A 22,998-nucleotide genomic window follows, 5' to 3' on the forward strand; every position below is an offset into this window, starting at 1 on the left:
TTAGCCCAGTGAGATTTACACTTGAACTTAGTGATTTAAAACTAATAATCATTACAAAAAGTAAAAACATACGAAGAACAATCTTTACAATTAACTTATTAAGTGTTACTAACTGTCGATCATTGTTATTACTAAATAAATGTATTCTGCTGACTTACAAATGTGATGATCATTTAATATTAATCTCCCGTGATAATGCACATCAGAATTCATTAAGCAGGCTTAGAGGGTGGAGGACAATTGAATTGGACCAATAAAGTGGGGGCGGGGCAGAGGGGGGCAACAAGAAAAAGTAGGGCAAATGAGAAGATGAAAGAAGTGAGGCGGGGAGAATGCATAGAGAAGGGAGAAAAGGGAACAGTGTGTGGGAAGAAGGGAAATGAGAGGGAGGGGTAGAGGATGGAGGAAGAAACGTGTGGGCTCTAATCAACAAAACAATGGTCACTTTGGGAGGAGGGTTGTTGATTGTCTCAAGGGTTGGTTCTAATCATGTTAGTAATGCCAGGGATGCTGGGGGGAAAAGAGGGTTGCACAGAGCCACAGGTGCTGGAGAGGGCAGTGGGGTGGGGATGGTGAGCAGAGCTGGGGCTGGGCTGGTGGTGGAGGGGAGCTGTGTAGAGTCAGGCCTTGGAGGAGACGGGAAGGCAGGGCGATGAGAGCTGGGAGTGGTTTGTGAGCAGAGTCAGGGAAAGAGGTGAGTGGTGCAGGGAAGCTGACTGCACTCCTGGAGCAGGTCTTAGCCCTGCTAGGAGCAACCCTAAATTAATGATTGTAAAGGTTGGGGCAAACAGTCCAAGTTTAATCACTGATGGGACCATCAGTGTGGACTCGCCCAGAGCCATTCTGGCGAACCATAAGTTCCAAGTTCCAGCCTCCCCATTCCCCAAACTTTGTGGTGCCATTGTGGCCCTCAATATGTCTCAGCTTTCGCCGCTATTAGAACCAGAAAATCTTGCTACTTAGTATGATCTGAGCCCTCTGCACCCAATGAACAAAGAATTGTGAAAGAACCTTCCCATCCACATGAGGTAATATTTTGCACTGAGCAGAAATATATAAAGAGCACCCATTCCATACCCCTGCTGATCAGCAACTATGAGTTGGAGCCCTACATCCCTTCAATATTACCAATGTGATTAGAACCAACCCCTGAAACAAGCAACATTTCCCCTCCCAAAGTGACCATTGCTGAAGTCCTTGTGGTGATAATGCATATGCAATGGTGTAAGGGAGAGAATTTCAGAATAGCGAAAGAATCAAAAAAGATTCTGTGAGATCTGTGAATGATAATATATGCTCATCAGAATGGTAGATAACTTGAAGGTTATAATGGTCCTATGGCATTGCTGCTCTCGTATCGTCATGTTAGGTGTTGCAGGGCTGGGAGGTACTGGCAATGTAAGGTTGGTGAGATGCTGCAAAGCATCCTGTAGAAAATATGTAGTGTCCCAGTAACATAAGAATTGTATATTGAGTTGAGCGTTGTACTGTTTAGTATAGTGTTAATTCATCTGCATCGATCTGCAGCAAGTGCCTGCAGCTCGAGGCTCTTAGAGTTGATGATCTGGAGTTTGAGCTTCAGACACTGCAAAACATGAGGGAGGGAGAATGCTCCCTGGAAACCTTGTTCCAGGAGGCATTCACACCCCTTAGACTAGGCACTTTATATTTGGTCCATGGTCAAGGATAGGAGGTAAGACTACAAGTGAGGCAGGTATGGGGATCCAGAAGGTAGCAATGGAGGAACCTTAGCCCTTACAATTGTCCAACAGGTTTGAGGTTCTTACAACTTGTGTGGCTGAGAGCAGGGACTGCAGGGAGGATGAGCAAACTGACCACAGCAACATGGTGCAAAGAGCCATTCAAGTTGGGGGAGTAAAAAGAAATGCAGTTGTAGTAGGGGACAGTATAGCTAGGGGGATAAATACTGTTCTCTGCAGCCGAGAGTATGAGTCCCAAAGGTAGTTTTGCCTGCCCAATGCCAGGGTTAACAACATCTCCTCAGGGTTGGAGAGGAACTGAGCAACACAGGTAGGAAAGAGAACGAGAAAGAGATGAGTGAGTATGAGCAGCTTGGGGCTAAATTAAAAATCAGAACCACAAAGGTAATAACCTCTGGATTGCTACCTGAGCAACAATTAAATTGGCATAGGGTAAATAGATTAGAGCATTGAATGCATGGCTCAAAGAATGGTGTGGGAGAAATGGGTTTTAATTCATGGGGCACTGGCACCAGTACTGGGGCAAGTGGGAGCTGTACTATTGGGATGACCTTCACTTGAACCATGCTGTGCCCAGTGTACTGGTGAATTGTATAAGCAACACTGTAGAGAGGGTGTTAAACTAAATAGTGGGGTGGAGGGTTCATGGGAGGGGAGATTTGGAAAGTTCAAAGGAAAGAGCAAGGCAATAGTGCAGGATAGGGATGCAAGTACTGATAACCAGAGTGTGACAGGAAGGGACAGAGCGTGGAAACTGAGTGCACGAGCACAAAAGGTTAGGGTAGGGAAAAATTGTAAAAATACAGAATTAAATGCTCGTTTTTTGAATGAACGCAGCGTTTGTAACAAGATGGATGAATTGACAGCAATCAATGATTATATGATAGCCATTACAGGGACATGGTTGCAAAATGACAATGGTTGAGACTTGAATATTCAAGGGTATTTGACATTTCAGAAGGGCAGAAAGGAACAGAAGGTGGGGAGGCTCTGTTAACAAAGGATGAGATCAATGCAATAGTGAGAATTGATCTTTTTCAGAAGATCAAATGTAGAATCAGTTTGGACGGAGATAAGAAATAACAAAGGAAAGAAGCCACTGTTGGGAGTGCTTTATAGATCCCTTGACAGTAGCTACACCGCAGGACAGAGCATAATTCAAGAAATAATTGGAGCTTGTGAGCAAGGTACTGCAATAATCATGGGAGATTTTAATATTTATATAGATTGGACAAATCAAATTGACAGAAGTAACCTGGAGAAGGAGTTCAGAGAGTGTATTTGGGACAATTTCTTAGAATAATACATTCTTGAACCAACCAGGGAACAGGCTTTTTAGACTTTGTCATGTGTAATCAGACAGGATTAATTAATAACCTCATAGTAAGGGATCCTCTAGGTACGAGTGATCATAACATGATAGAATTTCACATTCAGTTTGAGTGTGAGGAATTTAGGTCTAAAACTACCGGCTTAAGCTTAAATAAAGACAATTGCAAGGGGATGAAGACAGAGTTGGTTAAAGTGGAGTGGGAAAATAGGTTAAAAGGTAAGACTGTAGAGAAGCCGGATATTTTCATAACTTTCAACAAAGATACGTTCCATTGAGAAAGAAAGATTCTACAAGAAGAATGCACCATCCGTTTCTAACTAAGGAAGTTGAGAATGCTATCAAATTGAAAGAAAAGATGTACAATGCTGCAAAGATTAGCAGCTGCACAGAGGATTGGGAAAATTTTTGAAAACAGCAAGGATGAGAAAAAAATTAATAAAGAGTATTATGATGAAGTGAAAAGTGGCGAACTGGCTCCCCTCTATTCAACCTCTTCGATTGGTCACTGCAAAGGATTAAGTTTCTTTTTCACGAGGATATCCCTTTTCCAAATCAGAATGTATTGAACTATTTAAGCTCTAAGCAATAAGGAGCCAATAAAACAAGGTTTTCTTGAGTCAAAAGAAGAGTAAATTTATTAACATTAGCATTCGGCTTTCATGCAATCATTTGGACCCACGCACACGGGTATCAGAAATAAGGGGAGTTAAAGTGCAATTTATAAAAAGTACAAGAATATACAGTTAAGTGTCCTTTGATTGTCCTTGAGGCATAGATTTTAAGCATTGCAGCTGATTTAGGTTAGTTGGTTTCTTGGATGTGGTCAGATGTAGAAGATGTATTATTATGAGATTTCAGTTTGCTGGTAGTTTTCTGGTAGAGCTGGCTTCTTGAACCAGGCAACACTTTTATTCCAAAAGAGAGAGAGGGAAAAAGAGCAGCCCTCGGCTTGTTTCCTCGTTAAAGACTTTCTTGACACCACCTGTGACATTTGCAATCTCTCTCTAGTGGCTGGGCAGCCTTGCCTTGAAATACTTCACCCATTGTGTATTTCCAAGAGGTTTTAGGTGTGTGCCTGAGGCAGCCACTGTTTCAATATTATAGGAACATAGGAGCAGGAGTAGGCCATTCAGCCCATCGAGCCCGCGTTCCATTCAATAAGATCATGGCTGATCATCCACTTCAATGCCTTTTTCCCACAATATCCCATATCCCTTTATAGAAACATAGAAACATAAAAAAATAGCAACAGGAGTAGGTCATTTGGCCCTTCGAGCCTGCTCCACCATTCAATATGATCAAGGTTGATCCTCTTATGTATTTCCTTCTTAAATGTATTCAGTGACTTGGCCTCCACAGCCTTCTGTGGTAGAGAATTCTACAGGTTCACCACCCTCTAAGTGAAGAAGTTTCTCCTCATCTCATTCCTAAATGGCCTACCCCGCATCCTGAGACTGTGACTCCTTGTTCTAGACCCCCCCAGCCAGAGGAAACTTCATCCCTGCATCCAGTCTGTCCAGCCCTGTCAGAATTTTATACGTTTCAATGAGATCCCCTCTCATTCTTCTAAACTCCAGTGAATACTGGCTTAGTCGATCCAATCTCTTCTCATACGACAATCCTGCTATCCCAGGATTCAGTCTGGAAAATCTTCGCTGCACTGCCTCTATGGCAAGTATATCCTTTCTTAGGCAAGGAGACCAAAACTGCATACAATACTCCAGATGTGGTCTCACCAAGGCCCTGTACAGCTGCAGCATGGCATCCTTACTCCTGTACTCAAGTCCCCTCGCAACGAAGGCCAACATACCATTTACTTCCTAACTGCTTGCTTCACCTGAATGCGTGTTTTCAATGATTGGTGTACAAGGACACCCAGGTCCCTTTGTACATCAACATTTCCCAATCTATCACCATTTAAATAATACTTTTTTTCTGTTTTTCCTATTGAAGTGGGTAACTTCAAACTTATCCACATTATACTGCATCTTCCATGTATTTGCTCACTTACTCAACTTGTCTAAATCACCTTGAAACCTCTTAACATCTCCCTCGAATCGATCGAATATTATTTTTAATTTATTTTATTAGCCAGAAAGGAATGTGTAACAGTTGCAATGCATACACTCACATTCCCACCAAGTTTCATGTCATCAGCAAACTTGGAAACAATACATTTGGTTCCCTCATCCAAATCATTGATATATATTGTGAATAGCTAGGGCCCAAGCGCTGATCCCAGTGGTACCCCACGAGTTATCACCTGCTGCCCCGAAAAAGACCCATTTATTCCTATTCTGTTTCCTGTCTCTAACTAATTCTCAGTCCATGTCAATATATTACCCCAATCCCATGTGCTTTAATTTTTCACACTAACCTCTTATGTGGAACTTTATCAAAAGCTTTCTGAAAATCCAAATACATCACATTCACTGGTTCTCCCTTACCTATTCTGCTAATGATGTCTTCAAAAAGCTCCAGTAGGTTTGTCAAACATGATTTCCCTTTCATAAATCCATGTTGACTTTGTCTAATCCTATTGATATTTTTGCAGTGTCCTGTTATCACATATTTTATAATAGACTCTAGCATTTTCCCTACCACTGATATCCCTGTTTTCTCCCTCCTTCCTTTTTTAAATAATGGGGTTACATTTGCCACCCTCCAATCTGCCGGGAAGATGACAAACAACGCATCCACTATTTCCATGGTCACCTCCTTTAGTACCCTGAGATGTAGATTATCAGCCCCTGGGGATTTATCAGCTTTCAGTCCCATTAATTTCTCCAATTGTTTTAGTAATACTAATTTCCTTCAATTCCTCCTTCTCACTAGACCCTTGGTTCCCTAGCATTTCTGGGAAGTCATTTGTGTCTTTCTCCGTGAAGACGGAACTAAAGTAGTTGTTTAATTGCTCTGCTATTTCCTTGTTCCCCATTATAAATTCTCCCTTTTCGGACTGTAACGGACCTACATTTATCTTCACTAATCTTTTTCTTTTTATATACTTATAGAAGCTTTTGCAGTCCGCTTTTTCCTTCCTTGCAAGTTTACTTTCATATTCTATTTTCCCTCTCTTAATCAATTGCTTGGTCCTCCTTTGCTGAACTCTAATCTGCTGCCAATCCTCAGGCTTGCTACTTTTTCTAGCAACTTTGTATGACTCCTCTTTGGATCGAATATTATTTTTAATTTATTTTATTAGCCAGAAAGGAATGTGTAACAGTTGCAATGCATACATTCGTTCCTTAAGCATTAGCCATTGCCTGTCCACCATTGTGCCTTTTTATGAAGTTCCCCAATCTATCTTAGCCAACTCATGCCTCATACCTTCATAGTTTCCTTTGTTTAGATTTAGGCCCTACTTTCGGATTGGACTACTTCACTTTCCATTCTCATGAAGAATTCTATCTTCTTATGGTGATTGTTCCTTAAAGGACCCTGCACAACAAGATAATTAATTAACCCCTTCTTCATTGCACAATACCAAATCTAGGATAGCCTATTCCCTATTTGGTTCCTTGATGTATTGTTCTAAAAAACCATCTCATACACACTCCAGGCATTCATCTGACACAGTATTATTGCTAATTTGGTTTTCCCAGTCAAATGTAGATTAAAATCACCCATGATACTGCAGCATCCTTGGTACATACATCTCTAATTTCCTGTTTAATGCCATCCCCTACCTTACCACTACTGTTTGGAGGCCTATAGACAACTCCCACTAATGTTTTCCGCCACTTGTTGTTCTTAGATGCACCCAGACTGATTCTACATCTAGATATTCTGGGCCAATATCCTTTCTCACTATTGCACTGATTTCATCCGTAACTAACAACGCCACCCCACCTCCTTTTCCTTTTTTGCCTGTCCTTCCTGAATATCAAGTACCCTTGGATATTCAGTTCCCAGCCTTGGTCACCCTGCAGCCAAATCCCCATAATCGCAATCATATTGTACCTGTTTACATCTATTTGTGCTGTTAATTTATCTACCTTATTGGGAATGCTCCATGCATTCAGATACAATGCCTATAGACTTGTCTTTTTAATATTTTTGCACATTTTTTGGTGCTATGGCCCTATTTGCTGCTAGCCCTGGTTTCCTCTGCCTTCCACTTTTGCTTTCTACTTCTCTGTCTTTCATTCTTATCTTTGTTTCACTCTGTTGTGTCTCCACACCCAGGTTACCTTCCCCCTGCCACAGTAATCGCAAATACCCCTGCAAGGATAATGATCTTAGTCTTGCTGGGGTGCAACCCGTCCAGCTTGTACAGGTCCCATCTTCCCCAGAATTGGCCCCCATGCCTCTGGAATCTAAATCCCTCCCCCCTACACCATCTCTTCAGCCACACGTTCATCTGGTCTATTCTCCTATTCCTGATCTCACTAGGCGCTAGAGTAATCCTGAGATTATTACCTTTGAGGTCCTGTTTTTCATTTATTTCCTAGCTCCCTATATTCTGCTTTCAGGACCTCATCCCTCTTTTTACCTATGTCGTTAGTACCAATACGGACCACGGCATCTGGCTGTTCACCCTCCCCCTTCAGAATGTCCTGCAGCCACTCAGTGACATCCTTGACCCTGGCACCAGGGAGGCAACATAACATCCTGGTGTCATGTCTGCAGCCGCAAAAATGACTGTCTGTTCCCCTTACAATGGAATCGCCTATCACAATTGCTTTCCTGCTTATTTTCTTCCCCTCCCACCCCCATACAGTTGAGCCACTCATGGTGCCATGGACTTGGCTCTTGCTGCATTCCCCTGAGAAACCATCTCCCCCAGCAGTATCCAAAATGGAAAATCTGTTAAATAGGAAGTTAGACCCAGGGGACTACTGCACTGCCTGCCTCGTGCTTTTACTCTGTCTGGCAGTCACCCATTCCCTTTCTGCTTGTGCACTCCTCACTGTACATGCAATTCAAGAAGATCTCATCCTTGCAGATGTTCCACGGTGACTCCAATAGCAACTCCAGCTCCAAAAGGTAGATTTTGTGTAGCAGCAGCTGGAGACACTTCCTGCACATGCGGTCACTCTGGACACTGGAAGTGTCCCTGACTTCCCACATTGCACAGGAGGAGCATTCTACATGGTCAAGCTGCCCTGCCACGACTTACCCTTAAATTACTCTCATTACTTTTACTTCCTCTAGTTTAGAGAATATTAATGGCATTAGAAATACTCACCAGATCCTACTTACCAAGGCCTCCACTCTACTTTCTGAGGAAAGGTAGAAAATGAAAGGATCATCTGCTTCCCTCTTCACCAAACTCCCTCTCTCACAAAACTCCAACTTAAGCACTCTAATGCAGCCCAAAGGAGCACTGCATTGGTAATGAAGAATCTGTTAATCTCTGCTTTAAACATACTCAATGACTGAGCTTCCATAGCCCTCTGGAGTAGAAAATTCCAAAGATTCATAACCCTCTGAGTAAAAAGATTTCTCCTCATCTTGGTCCTAAGTGGCTTCCCCCTTATTTTGAAATTATTTACCCTGGTTCTAGACTCTCCAGCCAGGGGAAACATCTTACCTGCATCTATCCTGTCTATCCTTTTAAGTATTTTGTAGGTTTCAATTAGATCACTTCTCATTCTAGAGAATACAGGCCCAATTTCCCCGATCTCCCTTCATAGAACAGTCCCGCCATCACAGGAACAAATCTGGTGAATATTCGTTGCACTCCCTCTATGGCAATAATATCCTTTCTAAGGTAAGGGGACCAAAACTGCACACAGTACTCCAGGTGTGGTCTAACCAAGGTTCCATACAATTGAAGCAAGTCCAGTACTTTGCCTCTTTAATGGCTCTTCTTTAGACGTAAAGAGTTTCAATGGGTGTCTGGATTATAGAAAATGTATTTCTCTTCATACGCCCCTGAGGGTGATTTGGTTATTTCTCACCCTCACCTTCGAATGTGGCCTTGCATTTTCAGTCAGTTTGCTCTGTTTCTGTTCAAATCATATTTTCAAAAATAAAGGAGCATAGCCTCATGACAAGAACAAGAAATTGGAGTATGATAGAAATCTAGGAAGAAATATAAAAACAGACAGTAAAAGCTTCTACAAGTCTATAGAAAGGAAAAGAATAGCTAAAGTGAGTGTTGGTCCCTTAATGGGTGAAACTGAGGAATTAATTATGGGAATCAAGGAAATAGCAGACACTTTGAACAAGTACTTGGTATTTATCTTCACATTAGAAGATGCAGAAAGCATCCCAAGAACAGTATAAAATCAAGAGGGAAAAGGGAGAGAGGAACTTAAAACAGCCACGATCACTAGAGAAAAAATACTAGGAAAACAAATGGGACTAAAGGCTGACAAGCCATGGACCTGATGACCTGAGTCTTCGGGTCTTAAAAGAAGTGGCTGCAGAGATAGTGGATTCATTGGTTGTAATCTTCTAAAATTCCCTAGATTCTGGAAAGGCCCCTTCAGATTGGAAAACTGTAAATATAATCCCACTATTCAAGAAAGAAAGGAGACGAAAACAGGAAACTCTTGGTCACTTAGTCTAACATCTGTCATTGGGAAAATTCTAGATCTATTATTAAGGAGATGATAGCAGGACATCTAGAAAATCATAATACTATCAGGCAGAGTCAGTAAGGTTTTGTAAAGGGAAATTGTGTTCACAAATTTATTAGAGTTCTTTGAGGATGTAACAAGCTGGGTGGATAAAGGGGAACCAATAGATGTAGGGCAGGATTTTCATATGGCGGGCGGGCTCAGTGGGAGCAGGCAGGGGCGGGTGCGGAGTCAATTGCCGCCCACGATCGGCTCCACACCACCATTTTATGCGGGCGGGCAACTAAGGCCCGCCCAGCGTAATATAAGGCCAGTAGCGCTCAGCACTACCTGTGCGTGGAGGGGGAGGATGGAGAGTCGGGGCCAGCACTCTTTTGCCTATGCACACAAAGGAGCACCTCAATCTCCCTGAGGCACGGAGTTACCTCAGGGAGATTGATTCAATATACAAAAAAATTAAATAAAAGGTTTATGAATAGTTGGGACATGTTTTTATATTAATGAAATTTTTTTTATTTATTTAATAAAAGCTTATCATCAATGCCACTTTTCATCAATCTGGATGTTTTCCAGGACTTGCTGTTGTTCGGCATGGGCTGCTTCATGGTCAAAGAAACTGTGTATTTAGCAAACAGCATGTCTCCTGATTTTTTGCCCAGGTATTTGAGCTGAGAACACTAACTTGAGAAACTCCAATAATGTCCTGAGGCTGTTTAAGGAACCTGGGAAACAATTTTTCTGTATTGATTGCTTTGTGACCAGATTGAGAGGCTGGCTGTCTGACAGGTGGAAAAGCCTATTGTAGCTGGGGAGTGCTGGGGATGGGGCAGTTAGTAAATCTCAGTGAGGCAAGTTTACTTTGAGGGTCCACTGTGCTAAATCTAAAAGCTCCCACCTCCCTTCAATTGTAGGGTTTCATGAACCCTGGGAGATCCTGCCTGCAGCTAATAAATCCAAATTGCTGCCAAAATCTGAGGCGCGCAATCTCATTTAAATATTAGAATTATTGACCCATCTCTTCAGAGCGTGTTACTCAGCCAACCCCAAACCTGACCCAATTAAAGCAGAAACAAGTGCATTTTGAGCAGGGCGGGATCAGGTTTCCTATTTTTCAAAGTTATATCCATGTTTACCTATCATAGGGGTATTAAAATTGCTTCAAGTGTGTCTCTATTTGCTACAGGTATGTGCTCTCACTTGCCCTGCTTTCTGACATTTACTACAGCCAGGCAATCTGTCATACCTGGATGCAGAGCCAGGAAAATTTCTCCTTTTAATCTGAGCAGAAAATCCCAGGAACTAGTATGTTGCTTCAGACCAAGTAATACACAGCCAAACTGGACAGATTGTCCTTAATTAGAGTCAGAGTTTTTATGTGCCATCTTCATTATAAATACCTTCTACCCTATTAAAGCTTAAACTGGAGTCAGCATGGTGAAGACCTCTGTGGCAGCACCATATTGGTTGGGGCATCTAGATTCTTCTAGATGTTTTGGTTTCTACTTAAGGCATGACAGTGTGGGTGAAGTTTAGTTTATGCGACGGGAGTCTCCCTTCCCCCCATTCCGCCTATCAGTTGGAGAACTGTTTAGAGCCCTGTGTCACTTCTATGCAGAAGTCCCGACAGTAATTAAGTACAATCAGGCACTTACCTGGCCAAGTCAGGCCTCCTGTTGAATTAGGCCCCTAGTGGGGTGGAAATCCCACCCAGAGGGGCTGCTGGCAAATCAGAAGCTGGCAGATCTCCATTACCAGCAGTGCCACTGGGAGTGGTGACTGCTGCCAGTAATGCTCTGAGACCTTCACCAGGGACCATCGCTCGATCCCTGGAAACAGGTAAGTGGGATGGGGTGGCAGTCATGAGGAGAGGGTTGTTGGCAAGATCAGGGAGGGGCATTGGAAGAAGAGGCAGTGGAGTGGTTTTCAATGGCCTCCCCCTTCCGGTTGCTAGGTCCCTCGATCGGGCACTGAGTGCCTGTGAACATGGAACCCAACTGGTAGGCCACTAGCAAACCTGAGAGGCTTTCAGAAGGCACGGGAGACCCATTCGTATCCCGTTCAATCCTTCAGCCTACATTAATTGCAGGTGGCTCATTGATGAATGAATTTGACATCCAAATGCAAGCAGGCAGGATTCCTGCGTTGGCCACTTCTCAACCACCTGTCAATTCGAGACAGTATCGCCGACGGTATTGCCACTTAATTCTCCCGCCAACCCACCGCACCATCATGCCTGCTCTGGCAGGCTGCATTACCTTTCACACTATTCTGAAAGATCAGTCTATTTTCTGAACATATTTTTAAAATGTTCTTAACCATAAAAATGGCTCACACATAAATTACTATTGGAGATTCCAGCACACAGAAACAAGCCATTTGGCCAAATGGCAGTGGTTAAGCTGTACAGGAGCCTGCCCACCTCCAATTCTTCATGTAAACCAATTACAGTAACATATCCTTCTACTCATTTCTCCCTAATATATTTCTTTAGTTTCACTTTAAATGCATCAATACTATTTGGATCAAATACTTCTTATGATATGGGTTCCACATTTTAACCATTCTCTGAGTAAATAAATTTCTCCTGAACTCCCTATTGGACTTTTTTAGCGATTATCTTAAATTTATGGCCACTAGTTCCGGTCACTCCTGCAAGTGAAAACATCTTCACATCTACCCTATCAAGCCATTTCATAATCTTAAAGACCTCTAGCAGGTCTCTAGAGAAAAGAGCCCATGTGTGTTCAATCTTGCCTGATAGGTATACCTCTTAGTTCTGAAAGAGAAGGTTTTTTTTGACTGCAGCACACAAAACAGTAAAGCATCAATAACCATGGAGGATAATTGCTGAAACCAAAAATTTCTAATCGTGATTCATTATCTACCATACTAATCTGATGAGCATGATCTTGGAGATAGTGTGATGGATTTTGATTTTCTGTAATTCTTCAGCTACGTACAATAGAAACAATGTCCTGTTTCTTTTATCCCAGAAAAAGAAACTCCCAGGATGGAATTTTCCATGCCCGCCAGCGCAGGTGTGTTTGGCGGCATGGGCAGACAATATAGCGAGAAGGCCACAATGTCATGAAACCAGTTTGCAATTGCCCCCATACCTGTCAATAGCGGGCCGCGTTTCCCGCCGTCAGGTGTCGGGAACCTCATTGTAATACATCTGCATATCATTATAAATCCGGCTCGCCAGATTCATCCCCCCACACTGGATCATCCAAGCACGTCGGCGTGATTACACATGGACATGTTCCACAACTGTACATAAGTGACATGCACCTGGCGAGCTGCAGTTCACTCAGGACTTTGAGGTTTGTTTCCCTACCTTGCTTCGGGCAGCAGTCGTGGTCATCAGCGCCAGGCTTCGCAGGCAGCACCACATCACTTTTAGGGCGTCTCTGGGGCCAGTCTCTACCTACCAGGCCAGCCACAAGATGGGGGTGGTTTCTCAACAACTGCAGGGCTAGGGATTTCTTGGGGAAGAAGAAGTGGCCTCAGGCAAGGGAAGAGGCTGCAGGGTGAAGGCTGTACTGGGGAAGGGGCTATCCCAGGGTGTGTGGGGGCCACATGTTAATCTGTGCAAGTGGCCTCAAGATAATGAGGGCTGAGAAGGCAGTCTCCAGAGGAGATCAGGCCAGATGGAGATGTGAGGGCATATTTGAGAGAGTGAATGAGATGCCAGAAAATGTGTGATGGGCTTGAGTATGTGAGTTTAGCGTGATGAGATGGTTGCCTTACCCTGGCAGCACTGAAGAGGTCATTCATCCTCTACCTGCATTGGATGGCCAACCTCTTCTGTGCAGCACCAGCACTGATTACCACTGTCATCACCTACCAAGCTGGAGTGGTAATGTCACTGCCCTTCCTGCATCCAGAGCGGGGGTAGAAGACATCATAGTGGGCCTCCACGGCACCCAAAAGGCTCTCAAATGATGTGTCACTAAACTAGGGGGCTGCACTTGATTTACGGGACCATGTCTTCTGTGCAGCAGTCCTGGGCTGGAAGCACTGAGAGGTGTGAACACTGGCTGCACTTTAAATGTGGCGCCTGGCGTGATAAAGTGGCAAGGTGATGGCGTGGCGGGGGAATCGGAGCCTGCCTGCCATCTAAACGGTGTGTTTCGCAGGAATGCATAATTAATGAGGTGGGATTGGGACAATACAGCATGAGAAACCACCATTGTGGCTGGCGGATAAAACGTCCTTTCTCCCTCCCACTACTGCATTTAGTGCAAATCTGGGATGATTCCAGCCCCAGTATTCATCTGTATCACTGCTATTCCCAATATTTTGCTAATAAAACAAGTGGTTGCAAAGATGTGAAACACTGACAGGGATAACTACAGGGAAAGCACAGAAGGACAAATTGACTTCTACGATAAATAAAACAGGCATATTGATGGCAACCCTGACTGTCAAATTAGCTAAGTATGTCAATGTTCTATTTCTGGAATTACCCTGCGCATTCATTTTTTTGCAGAGGCCCAATTCAATTGTTCTGTGTTGTTATGTTGCCAGACTGTAAACCTCAAAAGGATTGACTTTATTAAGAGCCTAAAGACTAATGCTGCTGAAAAAACCTCATCTAACATAGTAGTAAGCCAAGCTGAAAGGATTACAAAATAGAATAAAGTAAATTAAAATTCTACCAGCAGTCTAAATATTTTACTTTGCTTTCATCTAATTTGGTTGCAATTTTTATCGAGTTAATTTTTGATAAATAAAATGATTCATTGGAAAAAGGTTTACAGAGAACCCTGTTTTGTATATGTAGAACAAAACCTTCCTCCAGGACTCTGCCTGCTGAGAACACCACCTTGGGGAACGAATGTTTGCGATTGTAATGATGGTGAAACTGTCAGTTTTTGCCATTATTACTTTGTGAAACTGACTGTAACTTCTACTGTCCGCACATGTGCAGTTAAACACAAAAATCCAAAAGTTGCTGCCAGTAATTCCCTGTTCCTCCACAGGGTGCGCTAGTGAAGTCCTCATAGATGGAAATCTTAGAAAGTATTTGAATTGACATAAACATTCACTTTTTACGCTCTAAGCTTGCTGTAAAATTCCCTGAAAAATTAAGATTTGTAGAATGAGGTTTAACTGGGTTTTGAACGGTATACTATTTCATAATTACTGCTGAATAACCTCTCTTGTCCTGAAACACTTTTTGCATATTGTGGAATATCAAATTTATCCATTATGACTAAAATTCCATTGATTTTTAAAGTATTAAAGATTACTTTTTTTGAAACAGCATGATATTTCAGCTTCAAACTTAATCCCATGTATCTTTATTTCACATTCTGTAAAATTTGTAAAAAGTGAATGACCATTAATGCTTTTTATTCCTCGCTTGCTGTCAGTGAGAATCCTTCAATATGTTTTGCTGCTAAGCCTGCTTGATGACATCACTGTTGCTAGATGCTGCAGCTCCCTTGTTGCTGCAAGAATGAAATTAATGTCAGGAAAAGTGAAATACAATCCACAGACCATGCTAGATCTTTGTGGGTAATTTTGTTTGAGGTTAGTGGTGAGTGCCATCACTTCATTATTGAGCACAAAATCTGGGCCATTGAGATCTGCTTGTGCCAAGCTTTAAGTGATGCATTGCTGAAGGCCATAAAAAGCCCAGAGCAAATTGCATGAGCTGATGTGCCCTTTCCTTGGAACCACATTTTTAACAAACATTTTAATTTTCTTTCCCCAAGTTTTGAGTGATTTTAACTTTAACCTTGTACACTGGATTTCAGGAATCAATGGGCTTTCTCTTAAACCTCCCCCGTTACTCTGCTATGAGGAGAAAAAGGAGGAGGAATAGGAGAGCCAGCCCATAAATGTCATGATAAATAAGTACCATTTTTGGCCTCCAAGCCCTATCAACTGGTAGCCATGTTTCCCTGTCTACAAATTTAGACAGAGTTACTTCATTGTGACCGCTTGAAAATGTCTGACAAGGCTGCATCTCTCTAATGAAGTAGTACATGAGTCATGCTGATTGTGTTCACAGTTCATTCGGGAGACATTCAACTAATCAATAATTGTTTCTGCTGCCAAAAGAGCCTTGGGGTCTCAATTTTCCTTTGGGAACAAATGCAACTCAGTTGCTGGCTAACATGCAAATCTCTTCCGCAACTACCAATGTCTCAGTTAAGAGGGAGGTGGTGGCATAGTGGCGGTGTCACTGGGCTAGTAACTCAGAGACCCAGGGTAATGTTCTGGGGTTCAAATCCCACCATGGTGGAACTTGAATTCAATTCCAGATTTTTTAATTAAAAGTATGATGACCATGAAACCATTGTCAATTGTCATAAAAACCTATCTAATTCACTAATGTCCTTTAGGGAAGGAAATCTGCTGTCCTTACCTGGTCTGGCCTACATGTGACTCCAGACCCACAGCTATGTGGGTGACTCTTAAATACCCTCTGAACAAGGGCAATTAGGGATGGGCAATAAATGCTAGCCTAGCCAGCGACGCCCATGAACGAAAAAAAAAGTTGAAGATCATTCTTTTACTCCATCGTACAGACATTTTCTCCAAAATCATTCTGCACATATAAATCAGTTATTAAACTAATCTCAGAACCTTCCTTATGTTTTAAGACCGCTGTGCCTCTCTTTGATACCGTCAGTCTGAGCTTACTGCTTCTTCTACAACTGTACACAAGAACATTCAGAACACAAGAAATAGGAGCAGAAATAGACCATATGGCCCATTGAGCATGCTCCACCATTCAATAGAGAATTCTAAAGATTCACAACCTTTTGAGTGAAGTAATTTCTCCTCACCTCAGTCCTAAATGATTGGCCCCTTATCCTGAGATTTTGTCCCCATGTTAGATTTCCCGATCAGCAGAAATTATCTGAGTCTACCCTATCAAGCCCCTTCATTAAGATCGCTTCTCATTCTTCTAAACTCCAGAGAACATAGGCCCAGTTTACTCCGCCTCACACCATGGGTCAACTCCCTCATCCCAGCAACCAATTTAATGAACCTTTGCTGTACTGCCTCCAGTGCAAGTATATCATCCTTAACTATGGAGACCAAAACTGCACACACTATTCCAGATGTGGTCTCACCAAAGCCCTGTACAATGCTAGCATTACTTTTTTTTTCCTGTACTCCAATCCCCTTACAATAAAGGCCAGCATGCCATTTGCCTTCCTAATTGGTTGCTGTACCTACATGCTAACTAGAATAGCAATGGCAAAGAATGCATTCTTCAAACATAAAGAATTGCTCAGCATATGAATGAATAACAATCTCAAAAGAATTATCAAGAATATGATTTGGAGTGCCTTGTTATATGGGGCTTAAATACAAAAAGTGAACTGCAGGCCTGAATGGGTTGTCTCTCGAGGTTCTTTCATGAATGGAAGTTGGTAGCCTCTGGGTTTCCAGACAAAATTGTGGCCAGATTTCTGTAGAGATTAATCTTTGCAGATGAAGGCAAGTTAGCCCCTCTCCTCTCCCTTCCTCTCTCTCTCTCTCTCTCTCTCACTACCTGGGTTGACTGGTTGTCCATTCTTCTTGCCAGAGGAATGGCCCCTCATGTGTCCTGTTGGTCTCCAGACTTACCTGTTTCTGGCTAGTTCTTGGAGTAATAAGATTTGCTATCTGAAATCAGTTTCAATTATCTGACCACATGATCAATACATCTGTTGTCCACAAAAATGAATTAAAATTAGAAGCCATTGTTACACATTGGATGATGAATAGTGGCTGTTCACACCTGCTTGTGATAAACTGTGCTAGGAACTAGATTTAATTTTAAATAAGTTATATCTGTATTGGTGGGTGTTAGGAATAAGCTATAGTTTTAAGTTTAAGTTTAATTTCATTTTTTTATTTGTGTGTTAAAAAACTAAAACCTGGATTTTTGTTCCACTTTAACATGTTACCTGCAAGTCTGTGGGTTTGTTTGTATACCTGCATTTTAATGAGGTTTTATGACCCTTCAAATGGTTTAGGGAAGTTAAAACAAAGTAGGAAAAACTACCCGCCTAGCAACAGGGGACCCACAGAGACAGAAAAACAGAAAGCATTTTGAGTTCAGTTGGTGATTGTGCTTTAAGGTGAATAGAGCAGTTTAAGTTTCTCCCTAGCAGGACATACTAGCAGATTGCTGAGGAAAACAAGTTTAAGAACCTTAGATTAGTTGCTCTTAGGTTAAAGTAACAGTGAATGTCAAGTGAGTTCTAGATCTCAAGGGGGATACCCAGTTGTCAGCAGTCTACTGGGAGAGGGAACTGCAGAGAGCAGGCGCTAAAGGAAAAGGAGAAAGGTCCCAAAAGGACTTTTAGATTAAGTCAAAGGACAAGGATAGGAATCTGGCACAAATCCTGTTCAGTGAAGTTAGAGTAAGGAACAGAGGAAAAGGCTCTGAATTAAAGAGAGAAAGCTGCAGGGAGGAGAATTAAGGCAAAGTGGGCTTGCAAAAGGCCAGAAGATCTGAGGATACACCCAGAGGTTGTTGACTCCTTACTGCAGGCCTGTGAAGCAGTGGTGTTTTGTTGGCACAGTTGAGTATCTGAGAGGCGGTGCGTGGAAGGCAAAGCTTGAATGAACATGGTAATCCGGGGAAAGGAACATCAGAAGGAGAGGTTGAAACCCTGGAGGTGGATCCTTGTGGAAGATGACCGAGTGAAAGCATTGTTTGGGAGAAGATTCCAGAGTAAGTTCTTCGAGCATTGAGATTGGAAACCCTCAGGAGAAAGACGGAGTTCCGTGAAACCGTTGGCTCATGGTATGAAAAGTGTCTGGGAGGAGATGATGAGAGATTCATAGCACTGCTTTGGGTGGCATCTGTCATTTGATCTTGGAGTGTGGTGTGTCTGACCACAGGTCGCCTATTGGTTTATATGGACTGTATACTTACTGTGAACATTAGCGGAGAAGATAGATTTTTTGTAACTTGTGTAATTCTTACGAATCTGTGTATATCTGTAAAGGTATGATTGTGGGTGAAGGAGTATTGTAATATAGTTAATCTTTTTCTTGTTTAATAAATGTTTTATTCTTTTGTTAAAAGTACATCAGCAGACACTGTGACTCTGTTCAGTAGCCGCCATCCACATTTCTAAACAAAAAATAAAAGTTAAGATCTATCAAACCTGGTTCCACCCTGGATCTGACTTGTCCAGTCATAACATCAGCTTGGATCATAACAACTGGTTACTCTACAGCTCTCTTTGTTAAGTGTCGAGCTCGGGGAAATTAAGTCTGGGGTCCATTGATTTCGTGTTCATGTTCATAGCCAGACAATGGGGCTGTAAATTCCATAAGTGGTGTCGCATTTTGAATGCCTTTTCAAGGAAGGGTCTTCCACCCACGGACATTTATATTTTAATGACTTTCCAGGAGCATGTTAATCCTTTGTGCAGAAATCACAAAAGGTCACTTGACCCTTGGAGGCCATCTTTGCAGAACATTGTCAATTTTTTAAAGAGTCTATATTGGATAAAGTCTGTTTCTTGAAAGTTAGGAATATCTTTACCTGACATGACATTCTCCATGTCCAAAACAAAGAAGCAATGTTGAACCAATATCCTGCATGACTACAAATTATGTGATTAGATTGCAAACTATTACTTTTGAAAAGATGAATAAAGGTTTTCAAATAATGAATACAGATCAATCATTCAATGGGATCACTATAGTTCAGCTAACCCATTATTATGTTTAATACTTTTATAATGTTTAGAAGCCCACAGAGATGTCAGACACTTCTTCAGTAACAGAGCGTTTCCTTGAAGAAGAAGAACGACGAGCCCAAGTGTTGGAGGAGCTGCTTAATTCCTACATTGATGAACTGCAGACTGATTCAAAGCACACAGTTAAAACGTATACTGGAGCTAAAGTGGATGCACCTGATACCAGAGCTTTATTGTGTAAATGCACTTGTCAAGAAACCTAAAATAATGTGGATCTCTTGAAATTAGTATATTTAGTACATAGTAAATTAATAGACTCATGACATCTATGACTAATGCAGCAATTGAGTGTATGCATGTCTACAACTACTAAATAATTGTATGCACAAAACCTATAATTTAAGATGTTCAAAACTTCTGGATTGAACTTTTTATATGAATAATGCTATGTTTTGGGACATATCTTTATGTAAAGATTATTCTGTTGATTTAGATTCAATTTTACATTTGATGTTCTTTCATTGTCATCTTGAGTATGGGAAACAGTTATATTTGGGAAAACTTCGAGGAATGACTATATGATTAAGAACTTTTTGTACGAACACACATGCCTTCTGCATTGAACATTAGTTAAGCCTATATCTATATATAAAACATATCAAAAGTTTTGTGTTTCATCCAGCTTGTGTTATGTAATATTTAATTCTTGCAGCCATGTTTTTACTGTCACAGGAGTTTGGAGATGGGGTGCTTGTTTGCAAGGACAAAGGGGTTAATGCTTCCATCAAATGCTTTTTGTTGTTTTTCTATTCTATTCTATTTTCCTATCTTTGGAGTCTTAAATTAGGTTCCCAAATTAGGTAATGCTGTAGCGCATGGTTCATCCCCACCTCCTTGCTGTCATTGTGTTCACTGCTATTATGCATTTCCAATACTCATTTCCTCCTTACCACCCCTCACTACTACTCATCGTTAATACTCTCCCTACCTTTGCTGTTCCCCATTGAACTATCTGCCGAGCCCCTGATCCTCCCCTCTACCTGTTCTGCTCTCAGTCAGCTTATCCTGAAACTCCTTCGACACAACACACTACAACAAGGGGATGGCCCTTCATCCTTAACCTATATCCCACTTTTTCTCCCCTTCCTACTCTCCGCTCTTTTGTCTGTTTCCATTAAAAGAAAATGTGTTTGCTTTCAGAATTCAGCTTTTAAAATGAATGAAATTGGAATGAGTAAAGATACTCTGGCCCAGAAATTTCTGCGTCAGTGATACAGCGCCATAAGTGCAATGCAGTGGGATATATGTCTGCATAAATCTAAAGAAGCTGATCCTGTCAGAAGTCACACGTTCACTGAATTTCTATAGTGTTGGGGAGAAAACAACTTGAATGTATAAAGTACCAAGGTGCAGTGAATAAAACCAGGAATGCTCAATAAGCCAGAATTTGCAGATCCCAGGGTTCTAGAGGGGTTGTAGAGTTTAAGGAGGTAACAGAGATGGGGAGGCCCAAGGCCTCATGAAATGATTTGAAAAATAAGAATGAAAATTCTTAAATAGAGGCATTGCTTGACCGGGAACTTAGGTAGATTAGCAAGCACAGAGAAGATGGGTGCATGTCAGGACATGGGCAGCAATGTTTTGAATGACCTCAGTTTTGCAGGGGATAGAACACAGGAGACCACTCAGGAGTGAATTTGAATAATCAAGTCTGGAGGTAACAAAGGCATGGATGGGAGTTTCAGCATTAGATAAAGTGAGGCAAGGTTGAAGTGGGGTGATGTTACAGAGGTGGAAATGGGCAGTCTTAGTTTTGATGCAGATGTGTAATAGGGTAAGTGTGTTTTATTTTGTTTTGAACTGTAAGCAACATAGATACTTATAGGGAATAATAATCATGGTACCTCAGGGTTGATTGTGACTATAGAATGGCAAATTCAACATAATCTGGGATTTAGCAACATCATTGACACAACCAAATGGTATGTATAACTTTAAACAGGTTAACTCCAGGGAATGAGAAATAAACTTAATCAAACTCATCAGGGATTTGAAAAACAACATTTTGATAAAGAAGTGCCTCAGATTTACCTAGGTATTGTTTTGGGTCACTCCCATAGGCAGTCCACCTTTGTTACATTCAGGAGCATGTCTATACTGCACAATATCTAATAATGCGATAGCATAATCCAGCAACCAGATAGCATGTCTTTCACACGCTTTCATCTGCAACCCTCCAACCTTTCTGTGCACAGACTCAAAACAGTTCACTGAAAAAAGGCCAGCTAAGAATTGTTGAGCTGCTTTATTTTATATAGCAGCAAATGACCAGAACTCACTGACCCTAAATTTCTATCTTGTATGGCCAACAATTTCCTCACAGTTGATCCTACTCTTATTTGATTAACAAAGCACTGCAAACATCATTGCATAACTAGTGGCCGCTGCATACAAGAGTCATGTTTGTTTGGGCAAAATGTGGCAACATTATCCATAGCAAAAATACTGGATGGTCACTGAGTAAACACTTACCAATACTGATATAACTGTGTAAGCGGGGAAGGCAGGGGATTTGGGAGAGGGGGATAGTTCCCACAAGATGATTCATTTCCACTACAAACTCAGACAAGAACACAGGCACAAGCCATAGGAGTGAAGCTCCATCTTTCTCCTGTCTTGCTAGCGAAGGCCAAGGAGATTCATCCTTCATGCCAGGAGATTCTCAGATGATCCAGGGGGTTGGTAACCCTAGGTCCACGTCAAAATTGTGCACCATCGTAACATCCTCACATTCCACCATCATGCCAACAGATACAGCTAAATAGGAATCAAAATTGTTAAAAGAATAAGCAACTGGACCATTTAAGGGAATAGTTGACAGGACTAAAACAGGTACTTGTGACAAACCCAAATTTTGAACATGTGCCTTATCAAGTGACTTCTGAAAATCCATCTGGATAACATCCAGCACATTTTCTTTACCTATATTCTATGATTTCCTCAAAATATTAGAAGAAAAATTTGAACTGGTGTATAACATTTGCCATTCTTCAATTCCTTGACAAAGTTTCCATTTGGACATCTATGTTGAATATTTCCACAATGTCCTCCTATGTAGTGGGAAACATACCATCTAAGCCTGGTGACTGTTTACTCTTAATCAAATTATTTTTTCTAACAGTTTTATTTCCAGTACTGGCCCTTCCACATCCTCCTAAGGTGCTACTGCAAATTCCCTTCCTCTGTCAAACTCAAGCAAAGTACTTAACTATGCTGTTCCTTCATTCTCCAATATAAGATTCCAGCTTCATCTTTAAGCAGTTCTATCCATTCTTTGTCGGGAGGTATTGTGGCAGCATCTCCACCTCTGGGCCAGAAGCTCCAGGTTCAAGTCCCACTTCAGGACTTGATGGCCATGAAAGATGTAGGCATAATGTAGTCAAACAGGTTGATTATCAGCGTGTAAATCCTTCCAATATGACTGATGGCAGATGGTAAAGAGTGGGAGAGTTTCCTGGTCAGCCATACTGCAAAAGGTAATGAAAAACCACTGCAGTATTTTGCCAAGCATAATCATGGACCAATCCAATGGAAGTCCATGGTCGCCAACATCCTCTTAGGACATGGTACCTAAAGGAGGAGGGGGATCCATTCTTTGCCTATCCCGTACTTGTATGCTTAAAATAATCCAATTTCTTTTATGTTGATTATTAGTCTCTTTAATGTTTTCTAATAACATTCCTAAT

At 41.7% G+C, this 22,998-nt stretch overlaps 1 protein-coding gene across 1 annotated transcript in view; it reads left to right on the plus strand.

Annotated features, from left to right (window-relative positions):
* Window positions 1-19,928, plus strand: part of LOC144682419 (deuterosome assembly protein 1-like) — a 181,883-nt gene extending 161,955 nt beyond the window's left edge. Inside the window, exon 14 of the mRNA XM_078544829.1 lies at window positions 19,303-19,928. Within this exon, the coding sequence (XP_078400955.1) occupies window positions 19,303-19,515 (213 nt within the window). The 3' untranslated portion in view covers window positions 19,516-19,928. The remainder of the gene's footprint in view (window positions 1-19,302) is intronic.
* The last annotated feature ends 3,070 nt before the right edge of the window (window positions 19,929-22,998 follow it).

This window comes from Cetorhinus maximus, chromosome 7 (genome assembly GCF_964194155.1).
Source record: "Cetorhinus maximus chromosome 7, sCetMax3.hap1.1, whole genome shotgun sequence".
Taxonomy (NCBI): domain Eukaryota; kingdom Metazoa; phylum Chordata; class Chondrichthyes; order Lamniformes; family Cetorhinidae; genus Cetorhinus; species Cetorhinus maximus.